The following is a 17,672-nucleotide window of genomic DNA, read 5'->3' on the forward strand; positions in this document are numbered from 1 at the left end:
ACACATGAGAGAGAGAGGCCTGACAGAGGAGGGATGGAGGGGGGGTCACAGTGTAACACACTAATCAGCACTGATTGTTCAGAACCAAACAGAACCTTTAAAGCCCCCTTCTTCATTCTGCTCAGGAGTATTTCATTGAAAGCAAAAAAAAAAAAGCACCCGGCACGCTACAGCAGGCATCTGGAAGAACTGCGGACCTGTCCTCGCCGGCAGGAGCATCAGCAGAGGAAGTCTGGACAAGCAGGAGCGCTTTCAGGTTTGTCTGAAGGAGAACCCGCCTCGGCACGCTGCTCGGTAGAGAAACTTAACGGCGTGAAGCAGAGAACAGTCAGATGTCTCCAGCAGAGAGAGGAGGTCACATTAGCACTTGGTCGGTTTGGTTCAAAGGCCACAGTGGAAAACGTTGCATCACAAAGAGCACTTCTGATGGGCAAAGTCTCCGCTTTCAGGTTTTCAGGGACTTTGGAAAGTCACGGAGACCAGAAAGTCCTGCCGCCTCTGGCGTTACGTCCACATTTGTGCATTACAAAAAAAATAAAAAATTACCGTAATAACTAAAAAACTGTTTAGGAGCGGCCTAAAAAGACCAGCGATCGTCGCGGTTTCAGTTAAAAACGTTTTAATGTCGTGGCTGTTGCTGAAGAAGTTGGTTAACCTGCAGTCATGCACATCCCTAAAGAGGACAAGAGGAGGATATAAAAGCAGCAGAACGATAGAAACTGTCACGCAAATCCCAACAACGGGGAAGAATTTAAAAAAAAATGCTGCACATTTAGGATTATTACAGTTTGTGCTTTCCTTCCCGAACTACGGAAGATCAGACCTGAAGTGGGCAGCCGCTGCTAAGAACAACCTGAAGGGAATTTGGTGCACATGCAGACCTGGTGACGGAGATGGAGACGGTTCTGGGTCTCAAGAGGCGAGGGCCACAGAGAGGCGGGCGGATCGCTTGTTTTCCTGCAGGACCGTCCCGTTGTCAGTCAACAACGTGAGAAAGAGCCTCTTAGGCAGCGATTAGAAGCACATGGAGGCTAACAGACGTCACATTGTGGAAACGGGTTATGGTGGCCAGTATTTGCATGAAGCAAATAGCATTTTGCTCCTCATGCGTTTCCCCGTGTGACGCCCCCTACTGTCCGTTCTGGACACGGCAGCCTCACAGTGTGGAAACGTCTACATGAAATCGGTTTCTGAACCTTTTATTGGGTGAATCTAACTAAATGAAGTCATTTTGTGGTAGGTTTTAACTGCAGCTTTCGCTGTTTCACACCTTGTTTTTAAATTATCTCCCTTCAGGCTGCGTGTTTGGTCCTTCAAAAACTTAAATCGTTAAAAAGATTTTTTTATTTTTATTTTCCAGGGAGATGAACGCTCGTAAACTACAGCTTGAATAACGTCAGCAGATAAACAAGCAAAACTCAAATTATAAGACGAGAAGACTGACTGGGCTTAAAAATCCCACTTTAGCCAGAATAAAAAACAATTACACATCCTCAGTCCCCCGAAATGTTGTGAAAGGTGAAAACCGAGCTTTGATCTTAGTAAAGTACCAATAAATACAAACAAAAACACACACAAGGCCCCTGGCAGCAACCACTGGTTCTCCTGGCAGTGTTTGGAGCTTCTTCGGCACAAATTATTCAGAGAAACATTCCTAAAAACTCATCATTCGGTTTGGTTGAAGGTTTTGTGCATCTACACTGAAGCAGTACTTTGTGAAACTTTTAGGCAGGTTTAAGAAAATGCTGTAAACTAAGAATGTTTTAAAAAGATTCATTTACTAAAGACAAATCCCACCATGCAGGATCATCAGGGAGGCGTCCGATTGGCCCAAAGTTATTCTGCAGCAGGACTGAGACCCCCAAACACACGATTTAAACGGTGGAGGTGAGAGTACGGCGCCCGCAGAGCCCTGATCTCATCATGGAGTCTGAGATCACATGAACAGAGGACGATCTGAGGCTTGGTTCCCCAAGACGTCTGGAACAACCTACGGGCCAGGGGCCTCAGAACCTGGAGGAAAACGGGGTCCGAATCTCTTACAGCATTTCTTTAGACCTGCCTAAACCGTTTTGCACAGCGCTGACTAAAACAGGCCAAGCGTCATTATTCAGCTCGTCGGGTACATGGAGATAAAAAAAAATAAAGAGACGTGCCACTAATGAGGAAATAAAACCAAAACAGTTTTTTGACAAACATTTTTTATGAATAAGGCCTTTGAAAAAAGCTTCCACTAACAGGACTAAACACCAGTGTTTTAGTTCAACTAGAAACAAAAATGTGACAAAAAATTACATTTAGTCTGAAAAAAAACCGGGTCTCCGACCGAACCCAGAAAGCCCAATAAATCTGATTAAAATGGGTTCTGCTCCCGCTGAATGATCCCAGACGACGGGACAAGCGGAGGATTTTTTCTGAACCCTAAGCCGACTGAGGAGGACGTGAGGAGACGGCGTCCCCCGGCTCACAGTGTTCGTCGTGCAGCTGCTCCGTTTGTCCGGGATGTTCTGCACGTAAAGGTCGGGTCCAGCTTAAAGGCTACGGGCTGTGCTGCTCATCAGCACTTCCTACCATTCATTCATGAAGCTGGCGGGAGCGGCCGCCCCTCCCAGCACCGAGCTCAGCGTGAAGACGCTTTTTTTCCTGGGTTTTTGGGAATTGCACGTTTTAAAAAGCTTGAAACCCGACGGTTTTGTGAGAGTCGGCGGGTCGTGAAAACAAAAGAACACACAGGAATACGAGGAAATCTGAACAGAACCGAGAGGCGGAGAATAAAAGGTAAAAAAAAAAAAAATGGGACAGTAATAGCTGAACCGAGGGTGACGGGTGACAAAAGGCCCAAAGGTCCAGACGGCCGCCCTGTCCCAGACTAAAGCTGAAGATGTTCCGGTCCAGTCCGCCGGTTCTGTTAGGAAACCAGGGGCGGTACTCGCATTTGGACATTGACGTCCGGAAATGAGCCAGAAAGGTTGGAGGGATGGTTTTAGAGGCAGCGTAAAGCTCAGCAGACGCAGGATGCAGCTGAAAGAGTCTGAACCGGTGGCGTTGGACCCGCGGTCGGATCGGACCCGTTTCAGACTCCATCAACTCGTCCGTGTCTGCTGGCCTTAACACCCGGTTCTGCTGCAGACGCCTCCGGTCCGGACTGGTTCTGCCAGCACAGGCTGCAGCGCTGCGGCGCGTTCAGGGTTAGTTTGGGACAGAGCAGCGGCGGGCCGGCCGGGTCAGTTTCTTCATTTGCATCAAACAGGTTTTTAAACACACACACACACACACACACATACACACATAAGGACAGCCACAACATTGCTTAGGCTTTTTTACACTGGAGTCCACAACAAGAGCGGGATGTGAGCCACGCTGCTGTGGTTTTTGGGAAGGACTGGACTACAGGGCAGAGCTGGGTTGGGTTCTGGAGACGGGGACAGAGGCTTTGTTGATTACAGAGAGAGGGCTTGGCGTCGGAGGTGAAACCGACCCGCCTTGGCTTGATAAAGGACTCTGAGGTGGGTTGTATACCAGGACATCGGCGTGAGAATCTGCTCGCAGTCTTGAATTAAAACTCCTCCTGCTCTTCGGCGTCTGGAATTACGAAGCCCTCCTGCAGAGACAGAGAGAGAAAGAGGATCGGTTAGATACGGAGACGCCAGCAGCTGATATCAACGTACACAACGCCGCGCCCTCCAGCCTGGATACGAAGCAGCTAACGGGTCACATGTGCTCCGGTCTGGAGGAGGAACTTTACTTCCTCTCCATTCAGGAGGAGATCGTCTGTTCCAGCCCTGCCGTCTGCAGAGCCTCCAGCGCTACATCCACACACCTTCTCTGTGGTCGTCTCTTCTACCCGCTCCTGGCTCCGGTTTGTTCTGCTGCTTCACCCTTTGAGCCGTCAGCAGATTAACATTTTCCTGCATGGATCCGTCCAGCGAACAGAGCGGAATCTGAATGGAGGCGCCCGGACCGACAGAACCCGCTCATTGGGTCTGATATTTAAACACTGATGTCATCCTGGAGCTTTACTGCTCCGCTGTTGCTGAATCAGGAGGTTTGCTGCCTTTCTGTGTTGCTCTCAAACGTCAGTGTCGTGACGTTAGCTTGTAGCATTAGCATATATTTTCTGTTGTCTTCTCATCTTATGACAGGACAAGATGCTCAGAACAACAGTTCAGCGTTTGTCTTGTCGATAAAGGCGGCCTCAGATGTTTTTTCTGGCTGAACTCGACATGTTAGAGTCTCTGCTGCTGCAGCGCCGCCGTCAGAAGAACGGCACAATATGGGAAAATGTGTTGATTTAGCATCTTTAAATGATTAAATAACGCAATTCGTTTTAAAACCCTAGTTCCTTCACTAGAAGCAGAGATGCACCAGGAAACCAGCTGACGACCAGAAGCTTGAAATCAGGAATCCAATCTTATTCCAGTCAGTGAACGCAGCACACACGTCGTACGGGTGAAGCCGGAGGAAAAAGTAAAACAGAACCTGGTTTCTGATGGAGCGCGGACTTCAGAAGGTACCAGGAGAGCTGAACCAAGTGTTTTGGCCTCAGTCACAAAACACCTCAGAGTCGATCTACATCCTCAACAGGAGAAGATTGTTTGCAGTGTGAAGCTAATCATGCTAAAGGCTAAAGGAGAATTGTTTAAGATGGCTCAAAAACATAAAACTGTGATCATTTGGACCTCATCTAGAACAGCAGAACCGTTAACCAGCATCTCCTGTGTAAAGTCTCTCCTGATACAAACGGCAGGAAGCTTTAAATTATACTTTGAATGCTGTTCTGACTTTATACAGAATAATCGAGGGTTTCTACGTGATTTTAATCACTTAGTTTTCCAGATTCTGAACATCAGAGTAGAAATAGTCCAATCTGTGAGTTCTGACAAACACTGACGCTCTCAGCCAGTTTCACAGCCTTAGCTCTACGGTACAACTACCTGCTTACTCTGCCCCCAACCTGCCTCTCTGGATTAAGGGCACAACAACCGGGATTCATTTGTGAGAATAAGAAGCTTTAAGGTAAAACAGACTTTAATCCATTTAAAAAAAAAGGTAAAAGTTAAGTTTAAAATAAAACTCACGTCTGTGGCATAGAGGATGTCCACGATCCTCTGCAGCGTTGGGTCGCCCTCTCCTTCCTTCTCCTGGCAGATCAGCTCGATGTTCCTCAACTTACCAAAATAAAAGTCTCTTTCCTTCTCCATGTCCTGAATGGTAGATTTCAGAATCTCTATCTGTTGGGGAAAAGATTTGGTTACTTTGATGGCCATTTTAAAATTAGAGCATTTTATGGGCTCACTGAAGAAACATTAGCTGGCTGCAGCATAAGGTACCGTATTTTTGTCACTATAGGTCACACTTTTTTTTATAGTTTGGCCGATCCTATATTCAGGTGTGACTTATATATCCAATTTAAATGATAAATCATATTGACCAACATGAACCAAGTAGTAAACATTACCGTTTATAGCCGCTAGAGGGTTCTCTAGACCTGTGAAAACTATAAGCTGCTCTTGTACAACTGAAATATTAATTACAACATTAACTTATAAACAAAGACTGAACACACGTTTGTTTGTTGTTTCACGGTTTCAGGCTGCATTCATGCAGCGAAGCGTTGCGTCCGTGAAGGGTCTGTCAGTGAAGCTAATAGCAGCTAGCGCTAGCTTACAGGTCTGCTGCCCGGGTGGGCTACTAGTTCGCTGATGCTGATAGTTCGGTGCGATGTATATATGCGTTTTTCCTCTTTATGATGCATGTTTTGACTGATGCGACTTATATCCCGCAGCGACTAATAGTCCGAACAATACACTTAAATATTTAGATGTAAATATAAAACTATAGGAACCAAAGTAAAATGAAAAGCTGAGGTATTCTCTGACCTCATTGATGAGCTCTGCCCTCTCCTCGTCTGTTCCTCCCATCCCGGGTTTCTTGGTGCCGGCAGGAGCCAACTTTGGAGCCACTTTTGCAACTGGAGGTTTCTGGGGAGCTGTTGAGAGACGAATCAGGAAAATGACTGACTGTGTTTGAATCTACGCATGAATTAATTGCTCGATCCAAACTCAGAGCTCTAAGCCTAACGAGGCCCCCGCACCTTGATTGAGGGTCTTCTTGGGGAGTTTGTTGAGAGCTGAGGGGGCCGGACTGGGCATGGCATCCTGCCCCTGCCTCATTGCCACCGGGTCGTACTCCTTCCCGTCGTAGTTGGCGTCAAAGAACTTCTTGAACCACTGGATGAACTCAAAGTTGTCCTGAAACTTCCCCTTAACCAGTTTGTCAACTGGAATGATCTGAACCAAGACAGACATCCCAGTCAGGCCGACTGCTGACAGACGGTAAATACAGCCGTGGACACACGCGACGCACGGTTAGCCACGGCGGCTCAGAGAGAACACGCTACGCCACGCCCCCCTAAGTAGAAACTTACTTTGTCAACACCCATCTTTTTGAAACCAACTTGCAGAAGCTTGAAGTTATGGATGTATTCGTGCTCCAGCTTGGCACCAAATTTGACTTTCTTCAGAGGAATGCAGCCGGGGAACAGCATGTCCATGAACTGGCAGTAGACGGCACCTGTCCAGGAAACAACACAGAAAGCTTAAACATCTATAAAAGACACAAAAATCATATTGTTAACCTATTTTTTTTATCTGCTCCATAAATAAACTGCCTGGCCAAAAAATAAAAACTTTCCACCTGGAGAAGTAAATTGATACGAGCCTCCTATTGGATAATTACTGCAATTATGTTTCAGCAACAAGTTATTTAAGCCCAACTGGTGCAATGAGCTGCTTGTCATTTCTGAAACAACCATGTATGTCTGTTTCAGAAGGGTCACATCATTGGCACGCATCAAACAGAGGAAACATCTTAGGAGGTGGCAAAAACGACCAGAATTGGGTGAAGAATTATTATTAAATTATTATTAAAAACTGAAGGATGGTGACCGGCGATCACGTGACGTTGCAGAAACTTATCGACACAACGCCACAGAGAATATGTGCTGTGATCAAAGCTAAAGGTGGTCCAATGAAACATTAGAGTGACTTTATTTATTTTGGCCAGACAGTTTATGAACGAGCAATATTCTAATTCAGCAAATTAGTCTGATTTCCTGTAGGAAAGAGAGGCATCAATCATTGTAGATCTAAAACTTGATCAGTGTTTCAAGTTTACCGTATTAAACAAATAGAATATTCTATTTAATTCTCAGCAATAAGAACAGGTATCGGGGTCCCTGTCTCTTTAAAAAGGTTTGCTGCTGTATTTAATAAATCAACGTCAAAGACTATTTTAGTGTCTCAAAAATTGCATAAATGTGGTCCGATAAAACTATGAAATTAAAGAGAACGTGAAAAGTGTGGTTATTAAAAGACGAATTCTTTGTGTTGTACCAAGCATTTTAAGTGGAAGAAGATTTTAACTCGTCTAATAATAATTTTGTCCCAATTAAAAATAAAAAAAAGTCTGCATCTGCAACAATCACCAGTGCTGGGGGGGCCAAATTATGCCTGAATCGCAGTTGGGGGCCCCATAAAAATCGTGCCAGGAGCCGAAAATGGCCCCAGAGCAAAACTTTGGACAACTCAGCTTTAAAGTAGACGAACTAATTGTTTCTCAACTTCCACATTTAGCAACACTTTGGTTTTGAAAGACCTTTTTCTACAACACAGCACACCAATACTCTATGATCAGCACATTTAGTCACCAGGACACCTATCCTGATGTTTTACAGCCTTTACTCAACTATAAAAAATATTAACAATGCACAGAAAAAAGGAACCACATAGAATAACAAGAAAAACTAAAAAACACAAAACCAATAAAAACTTCAACAGCTTTATCAGGTTACGGTGCAGATGAGATTATTCCAGGCCTAAAGGATCTAGAGGTTTCTAGTTTTAAGTGCCAACGTGTTCAGAAAGCATCAGATGTAAAATTAACAAACACAAAAAAACATTCACGTAAACACCAAAGATAAAATCCTGGTCTTAAAATGGTTTTCCAAAAAAAATTTAAAAAGTCGCTTATAATCAGCAGACTTGGCAACGCAGCCTGAAGAGCCGCCACGGTTTTAGGTATCAAAAGCCTGCCTAAAAAATAAAATAAAGTATGCCGCTTTTATTTAAACTAAGGGGGATTAAAATAAACAGATTTACCACTAAAGATCACAACACATGAAACTGAGAAATCTTTAACCAGACAAAGCCAGTTATACTAGGGAGAACTGGACCACTTAACAGGAAATGTTAGAACACATCTTTTGATGAAGTGATTGGGTTTCCCTCCACGGATTAATTAAACCTGGCTAAACACGCAAATCTGCTCTTATCAAGAATTTATTTTTTTTGTTAAAAACTAGACAAACTCTACGTTTCGTTAAACGAGGCGAAGATAAAACATTTTGTGCAGATCCTTTGTCTCCATATCGACCGTGCTTCACTAAATTACTGCCCAGATTGTCAGCTGTCGAGCTGAAGCCTCTCCTCCCTGCGGTCACTTCTGACTTTTGGCCCTCGTGGTAAAAAGTTTGGACGCCACAGATTCATCTGGTACGAACCATCCAGAACCCAGAAGTCACCAGAACCCGGGTCACTCAATGTTCCCACAAGCAGAACGAAGCAAAGGCTCCAGCATTTAGTTTCTGTGGAAGAATAAAGCCGCCTCCTGTGGCCTTAAACGCCCGCGCTGCGACACGTGACCGCTCAGCATCTCCTGACCGCCAACAGTTGCTGGACAGCTGCTGGGCTTTAGTTCTGAAAAGGTTCTGGTTTCATTTCCCGACCTCATCTCTAGCAACCGAGCGCCAACCGCGAAGAAAACGGCCATCAGGGCAGACTTGCTGTCAACGCAAACATCTTAACCTCTCATCCTCTGATCCTTTATTCTGATTTGTCAGATAATTTCACCACCGATAAAAGTGAAGCTGGCAGAGAAAGTGACAGAGTCCCTGGGTTGGAAATGAAGTGTTGATCACATAAACGCTCAAAAGGAAAACTGGAGAATTACACCCAGACTGCATCATGATTCCTCCCAGACGTCCAATTTCAGTCCATAAGACTTTAATCATAGATAAACTTCATCAAAAGCGTCCAAAACCGCTGTGTCATTCATGCTTGGTGACACATAAGTATAAATAAGGACCTTTCAATAAAATAAAATAAAAATCCCATAAGCCATCTTCAATCATGAATAAATAAAAAACACAACATTTTGTCGGGGTTTTCTACCATCATGTTCCTCTCCTGATGATCACCAGGGGGACGGGTAGGGCTGTGCATAAAAATTGATACAAAAATTAATATCGATGTTTTTCAAAAACTATTTAATATTGATATTCTGGCTTTCAATATCGATATACCCCCCAGCCACTAGGGGGCGATATCACAGCGCGCCGTTACTGTTCACAGCGAGGAAGAGCAAGGGAGAGGAATTTGCGGAACGGCCGACAGGATTTTAGAAACGTCTGTCCAAACCAGACGTTTGCGCAAATTTTTGGTTTCTGTGAAACGTTAAATACATTGAACCAAATGCACTTTATTATAAATCAGTGTTCAATAAATTCAACATAAATATTTGACTGGTTTTGTTGATTGAATGACTTTGAGCATTAATTTTAAAGTAATAAATAACAACACTGGAGTCAAATCAAATCAAGCTGAACTATATATCGAGAATCGGATCTTATCGGATCATCTTAGATGAAACCCAGCCCGGGTGACGGGTTCCTCAGATCAGCAGATTATTGTCACACGGTGAGAGGAAATCACTTTAACACTCGTGCTTAAAGCTGCGCTGCTGGATGAATGAGGAGGAACCGCGGTTTCAGGGACCAAATGTTTCCTGGCCAAGATGGCGGGACTCGTGGCGTTGTGCTGTAGCCTGCAGGGCAGCGCGGCGCAGAGAGGCGGCTCTCCAGGAAACGTCTGATTCCTCCGCACCGCCTCAGAGGAATTTAAATTTAAAAAACAGCACGGCTGTCATCAGAGGTTTAAAACGCCAATCAGGTTTCATTCTTAACGGGTTCCTTTAATGTGGATGTCTCTGCTTTTACCTCAGATTTATACGTTTAATAAACGCCTCTCTGTGACTGTCCTGCCTTTTGTTAAAAGACTGAATAAATTCATGACGTGAATAAATTACATAAATAAGATAATAAACAAGGTTATAGTTTAAAATGAGGCCAAGTAAATCCAGGCTAAAAACGGTTATTTAATCAAAATGAGACATCCCATGTTTGTCAGATTTATACGTGAATTACGTAAGGTACTTAGTGCTCTCACCTTAACCTATCTTTGATGTAGTTTCTCCAGGAAAAGCAGCGTTTCAGTCCGTAAGCTAGAAAATCGGACTGAAACGCTAATAATCATGTGCTTATTACTTTATTCAGAAAGCATTTAATATGTTTTAAAACTATTTTGGGTAAAGAATAGAAAAAGGTGTCACTGATATCTTTGTGTTGAAGCTAAGCTAGCTGAGCGTGGAATGCACTGGTTATATTCAGACATGGGAATATATGTCAGTAATTAGTTATTTTCTTCTGTATATTTATGAATAAAGGTTCTTCAGAGAAGTCAAGGAAAGCGAGTCTTGTGTGGAGAACTTTCTTCCTATTGTTGGCTGCCTGTCTAGTGTCACATAGTTATCTACTGGGAGGACAACAAAGAGACATTTTAACAAAGTTTCTTAGCTTTTTCTCCGTGGCGCCATGATGACAAAAACGACCAGCTGACCCATTTTAACTCTCAGTAACATTCATGAGCTGCTTTTCATCAACCATTTATGGTTGAATCCGGGCGTGCAGAGGCCAGAACCTGGTACCAACCGTTCAGGTACGACTGTGACCTATCAAGGAAAACTGAGTGCTGGTGCTCAGGGTTTAATAAATCTGAATATTTATTGGCAAACGTAACTTTAAGTGCGGGTTCTATGCAAAGTTTTCTAAATGAGCTGTGATGAGTGCTGCAACATTAACAGCAGGACCTATTTCCACATCCTGGTGAGACATGAATGGACATAAAGGCTGAAGTGGACCTTGGTAATAAATGGATTCTAAGACGAAAGGAAATAAAAATGCAGTGAGAGCTCCATGAAGAACATTAGGCGGAGGATGTCCTCCATGGTGAAACGCTACAATAACATTTTTAATTAGGAAAAAGCTCCGCAGTTATTACCATGTCTATCCCAACAGATTATTTCATTACTATAAGATCAATTTCATTTCATCCTGTTAAAAACACCTTTTTTCCACATGGTCCTCATGGTTTCTTTTAGAAATCATTAACATGAAGTCTCTCCTAAGCAGCCGTTACGATGCTCAGGCATCTGGACGCGCGGCGGTTTCCCTTCGCTCATAAGGTGAGACGACCTGTTCAGGGAACTCCAGCGACACCAGAAAACCTGGATTTTTACAGGTGGGTCCGCTTTGTCTGCGGTTTTACTTTTCTAGACTTTACTGAAGAATTAGAGGTGTATGGACTACGTAAAGCAGCTGATTTGATTAAAACTCATCTTTAACTAAGCAGAGGGCCAGACCGAGGACCCTGTGGATGGACGATGCAGCCGGCCCACCGGCCCAGGCTCCGCCTCCTTACCTGTACATAGCATTTCTATCTTGGTGAGGTTCATCTGGAGAGATTCGTTGATCCACACCAGCATGTCATGCCGACTCAGGTTGTCGCTGGTCACCGACGTCGCGTACACATTCACCGCCATGGTGGCTCACCTGCAGACAGAAGGAGACGTTTGACAAGGAGTCCCGCTCAGATCGCTCAACGCTTCAGCTTAGAGCGGCTTCGTACTGCGGCAACGCTGGAGAGGAAGGCGTGGCGTGAGTGCAGCTGTCAGACGGGCTAGATCCTCACACATTCATGGCGTTCAGCTCGACACGAGTGTCTGTAATCAGAGCCAGTCGGCTGTTAAGAACCGAGGAACCCGGTTTAAACCATAAGGGACGTCTCCTGCTGATGGACATCGTCTACTGGCAGTGATTTAATCTTATTTCCATCCAGGGAGACGGTTTTTAACTTACGTTCTGCACATCAGCTGTGTAAACTGCTGCCTGACCCGAGGGAGAAGGTTCTGTTCCAAAACCGCTGGGAGCCAAAAGACATAAAAATGCTAAACGTTCAAGTCGGCGCAAGGATGAGAAGCAACATGAGCCACGCCCTTACAGGTGAAATCTGTAATAATATCAGTTAAAGCCCCCAACCCCAGCCTGTAGCGTGTTGTGTCAATTGTAGTCATAACATTGTCATAAGCTGTATGCAACAAAATTTTATTTTGTATACACTCTGTACATACAAAATGACAATAAAGTTTGTCTAAGTCTAAAATATTGTTGTAAAGTAAAATAAACAATTTTCTGAGGGTGCTTTAATGAACACCACATTGATGATTTTATCACTAGTCGAGTTTTTTGAAATATCGCGTTAGAAAAGGTTGATGGAAACAGCAAAATTCGAATTACACACGTTTGTCGACTCAGTTTTGATGTCGCGAACGTTTACGTCACATGACTTATCAGCTGTTTCTGCTGCCGCCTACTTCTCAGATATTCCCGTAACGCTTAAAAACACGTCTGGATGCAACAACAGGTACGTGTGGAGCGATGAAGAGACGCGAGCATTCCTCACCCATGAAATATAGAAAATCTGCACATTTATTAAAGCTTTGCTCCATTTATGATCTGTGGTGCTGGTTAGCAGCGACTACTTCCTGTTTACGTCGACATATGACACTACGCTCTGCGTTAATTCCCTATAAACCAGCAGATGGAAACACGTCAGATGCACATTTTCTTTTTCGTGACATGTTATAAGTTCCCGTGAGAATTGGAAGGAAACACGGCTACTGATTAAATTAAAATGTCCCGTTGATTGGTCGGTAGATTACCTGTGACCCAGGTATAGTCGCGTGATTTCCCTAAAACATCGGTGGACCAGTTGGTGGCCCATTGTGTGAATTTGCATGAAGAGCGACCGTCGGGTCTGATCATTCAGGGCAGATTTTCCTACCGGGGCGAACAACCGTCCGTATGATGGTATCAGAGCAGGAGCAGCTGCCATTACTGATCCAATCACTTTGGTTTGTGATTACACAATCAGATGAGCTAGCCCTCAAACATGTCTGCTTGCTATTGCTGGTTAAAGTTTCAGAAATGGAACTTATTTAGTTAATCTGACCTTAATGTCCACAGTTTTACCTACTTTTAATATCTTTATGTGTATCTGGATGCTTCTATTTGCCCGTCGCTGTGATGCAGGATATTTTTTATTCTATAATACTCTTTTTTGGAGAACGTAGAATATCCTTAGTTTTGTTTGGGATTTTTCTATTCTTCCTTGTTGAGAATATTCCACTTTGATGCCAAAAAGCTCGAGAGGATCAGAATTTTAGTTAGAAAGCAAATATTTGGTTAGTTATTTTTTTACAAATACATTTAAAGCAAAAATTAACTAATTAGTAAACAGGCGGTTTCTAGCCTCTCCAGTTAAAATCAGAATTTAAGCACGTCTCCTTTAAAAATAATTCAAACAGAATGACTTTAAAATTTCATTTCTAACCTCTTGGTACGGCTGGGCAGTGATCACAGTGGTGAAATATTTCTGAACATGTTAGGAAAAAAAAATCCAGTTAATGATGTTTGAAAATCCAAAAAGCTGACAGCAATGCCAGATTTTTTCTACTATGATCATCTTCACTGTTGGTAACATCAGAGCATCAATACATATGAAAATATGATTAAATTGAATTACTATTTGAAGTTTGATGACAAAAATCCCTCTTATTTGTCTTTTTAAACACGGGTTGTTTTTTTAACAGCAGCATTTGTGTGTGTGGAGCTTTGACTGCTGTGAAATAAGTTTTTAATCGTCGCTTCTATTGATATTACAATAAATAGATCAATATGAAACATTTCAGGTCCACACAGACCACCCCTAGATCTTGGCATCATCATTTAACGCGTATTTAAATCAAATCTCTTGTTTGTACCTGTAAATTATTTCTAAAAATCTCTGTTTTTCCCTATTTTTCGCTAAACACTGCCCACTGGTATGTGAGTCAGCGGGATGCTAACCCAGCTGTGAACAGGCCCTGTGTTTTACAGCCGGATAAACAGCTGCTGCGCGTTTTATTAATGCTAGTTTAGCTAAACGGTGGAAGTTTGGGTCCATATTGTTGTCCTGATAGGAACCGTCCTCGGTTCGGGAGGGGGGGGGGACTCTTAGCCAGACGCCATCAGAAACTTGGAAGCTAACGTTAGCGACCGTTATAAGTTAGCTTCCAAACAGACATTTTCATGCACGGGTTACACTCGGAATAAATCGCCATCTACTCTCCCTGGGTCGGCTGGAAAAAACTCTGGGTGCGTCTCTGAGGCGTTTCCAGCACCGGTTCGTTGTCTTTAGCCCGGTTCTCCCAGCGTGAAAGCCGTTTCCCCGCCCCGAACCCGAGCCTCCCAGACGGAGCACCGCCTAGTTAGCGTCGGTCATCCTGGAGCCACCGCCGAGCCTCCATTAAGAGACCGAAACCAAACTCCTTTTTTTAGATTTAAAAAAAAAAAAGAATGTGACAAATGAAAGTTACAACCCTGATCCAGTTTAACCAATTAGCTTGGCATTTACCAGCACCAGCCATGCCCCGGTACGGCAAACCGCCGCTTAGCATCTCAGCTAACTGGTGGCTAACCCAGCGGCCGCTACCGCAAGTCATCCCGAATAAAAAAAAAAAAAAACATTTAAACTCACCTATAAATGGGTCAGAATCTGCACTTCTGTGGACAATGTGGTTCTCGGTTTCCTTTGTTGTGGTTCTGAATCCCAACAAAAGCAAAATCTCTCTTTCTTGGATCGCTGTTGCCGCTTCTGCTTTTCCTCCCGTTTCACGTTCAATCTACCGGCAGCGGAAGAACATAGCGGAACCACGCCGCCGATGACGTCACGACGTAAGAAAACGTCACTTTTTTTACGGCTCCAATAAAACGCACCGCAAGGGAGCAGTATGAAAGCAAGGAAAATACGTATTTTTTTTTTACCGTAAAAAAGACATAAAAAAAGACAGAATTACAGTTTTGAATTTTATCTTAAAAACACCACGGCTTAAAGAAAATGTGATGAATTAGAGGCAAGGCGAGTTTATTTGTATCGCACATTTCAGTAACAAAATCCTGTTGCATGAACAGATCAAAGAAAATAAATCATTACAGAAGAAGGTACATTGCATTGGACATAAATCAGACTAAAATTAGAGGAAAATCTGAGGCATTCAGATATAAATAAGATGGAATACTTAAAGCATTTGAGACATTTTCCCCGACCTTATATACTCAACCCACACAGTTCGAACCTGTTAAAGTAGAATAATTTCTGATACAACTCATTGGGGAAATTACAAAATGGAAAATGAGTACAGGAAGTATCAACTGAAGAATCAATTGGTCTCAGTGACCTGACTTCCGGTGTGCCTCAATGGTTCCATTGCACTTCTTTCTTTATACATGACACCGTTCGGCTCTGTGACAGATGATCATAATTTGTCCATAGCAGCGTGTCTCAAATACATCATTATATCAAAACATGGTTGTCACTAAACTTTCTCTGCTGGAATGATTCCAAAACATAATTTATACTGTTTCATCCTTCAAGCCAACCAAATTCAGCTCTGAATCGCACTTCAGCCTGTCCATCAAAAGTCTCACCGCTGTGTCTGTGGGGTGGACAGCAGAACAGTCCTGGGTGAAGAAGGTGAAGAGAGCAGAGCTGAGGACACGACCATGTGGTGTTCCTGTGTTGAGGGTCAGTGAAGCAGATGTTTCCTATCCTCACCACCTGGGGTCTGTTGGTGAGGAAGTAACTGATCTGAGACATCATGGCAAGAAAAACAAACATTAGAAGCATTATGTTTTGTAATAATCTTGGGGACAGCGGCGAACTGTGGAGGTACTTTTTTTGCCTTTCAGTTTACAAACTTCGGCTACGCCTTGAAGGCCAACCAGATGGTGCAAGTGCTGGCATCATGAGTGGAGCGGTGATGTTTTCAGTTGCCAGAACCTTCAAGCTTAATTTTTGGCACCAAGCAGGATGTATGGTAACGTAAAGCTCTCCCTTTCTGCTTCAGATGTCTCAATCTATGGAGGACCGACTCTCCATACCAACCAGGTATGTGTCTTTGCACCAGTCTCCTGGGAACCACCATTTCCTGGTCCGCTTCAGTCATTCCTTCGTGTGTTGCTCTTTGCTTGTTCAGAAATCCTCACCTCAGCACGCATGCAGCGCAGACACTGACTTGCTGCCTTGTTAAGGAAGCTCTGCGCTGGTGGCACATGATCCGGTGGTACCTTCTTCAGGTGGACGGCTATTGTGGACCTTAAGGTGCACATAATTCCCTCATCTTGAAGGTCATCGTCCAGCAGAGGCGTGGACTCTGACTTGAGACTTGACTCGAGTCACAAATTTAATGAGACTGGACCTGAGTTATATTAGAAAGGCGTAAACACTAATGACTTGATGCTCTCATTAAAGTAAAAGTCTTATCTCGCAAAACAGTAAATGTACTGATTCGCATCATTACCCCTTCGAAACCGGCTCGTTATGACCTAACTTGTTATTCTTGAATTGAGACCGGACCATAGTGACTGGGGAGGTAAGCCATGACGGCTGTACGGTTTTCTCTGGAAAGTACCCATGGCTAGCAGGAGACAGTAAACTCTGCACATCTGCCTCCTTTCCACAGCAGTCTGCTAAAAACTTTATAGATGGATTAATTTCCAGCTTCACCTGCTGAGATGTGACCACCAGTGGCGTCTCTGGCATGATGAGTTAAAGTGGGGCACAAAAACTCAACACCTGTTAGCAGCAACTCATTTTTTTGTGATGCATACAACTTGATTTTGATGAATGGTAAATTTAACAGATAAATTACCATAAACTAATGCTCTAGAAAATTAATTTTATATAATCTAAATGTAGTTCTATTTTTGTCGATAACTTGGAAACAATATACATTAAATTGGCCAGTAGGGGGCTTGAACCCATGACCTTGGCGTTATTAGGACGGCCCTCCGGCCACTACGGTAATTCCATTTTTATACATAAAATTACAAATAAAGGCTCACTAATAATGTTAATTTATTGAACAGAAAAGATTCACATCAATCCTTCAATGAGCCAGCAAGGACAACCAATGCTAGATTAAGATTTGCTCTCAGTTTCCATTTTCCGATGTTTTATTTTAAAATTTTCCTACATGTTATTCCAACTGTTTTTGTATTTGCTTTAATTCTGTTTTTATTTTCCCATGATTTAATCACGTAAAGCACTTTCCATTGTCCTTGTACTAAAATGTGCTATACAAATAAATATGCTGTGCCTAGATTGTCCCACTCCATCCAGCAGAACGTAAACGTAACGTCTGCATTTCCAGCATTCTGATTGGATGATCCGAGCTTGGGGCCGTAGGATTTGTGCCCCACAGCTGTCTACTGAGAGCGTACTGAGCATGCTCAGTGTGATTTCAGATGTTCATTATTTAAAAAAGCGCTGGTGGGCCGGCCCCAATGTCAAGACGTCTCAGGAGGATTTAGCGGCTGAGCTTGATAGTTTTCTGGTAGACTTAGATATTTAGACACAAATGTTTCTAACAAAATTTTATTGGTAAGAGAATCTGTCTTT

General features: G+C 43.4%; 1 protein-coding gene across 1 annotated transcript; it reads right to left on the minus strand.

Moving 5' to 3' along the window:
- Positions 1-455: 455 nt before the first annotated feature.
- LOC105915840 (microtubule-associated protein RP/EB family member 1) lies at positions 456-14,927 on the minus strand. The gene is made up of 7 exons (XM_012850082.3): positions 14,751-14,927; positions 11,595-11,725; positions 6,428-6,573; positions 6,095-6,290; positions 5,880-5,989; positions 5,079-5,231; positions 456-3,601 (listed from the first exon to the last, which is right to left on the minus strand). Exons 2-7 carry the CDS (start codon positions 11,713-11,715, stop codon positions 3,557-3,559), a joined length of 771 nt encoding a protein of 256 aa, XP_012705536.1. The 5' UTR covers positions 11,716-11,725; positions 14,751-14,927; the 3' UTR covers positions 456-3,556.
- Positions 14,928-17,672: the final 2,745 nt, after the last annotated feature.

The sequence above is a fragment of the Fundulus heteroclitus genome, chromosome 1, assembly GCF_011125445.2.
Source record: "Fundulus heteroclitus isolate FHET01 chromosome 1, MU-UCD_Fhet_4.1, whole genome shotgun sequence".
Lineage (NCBI taxonomy): Eukaryota > Metazoa > Chordata > Actinopteri > Cyprinodontiformes > Fundulidae > Fundulus > Fundulus heteroclitus.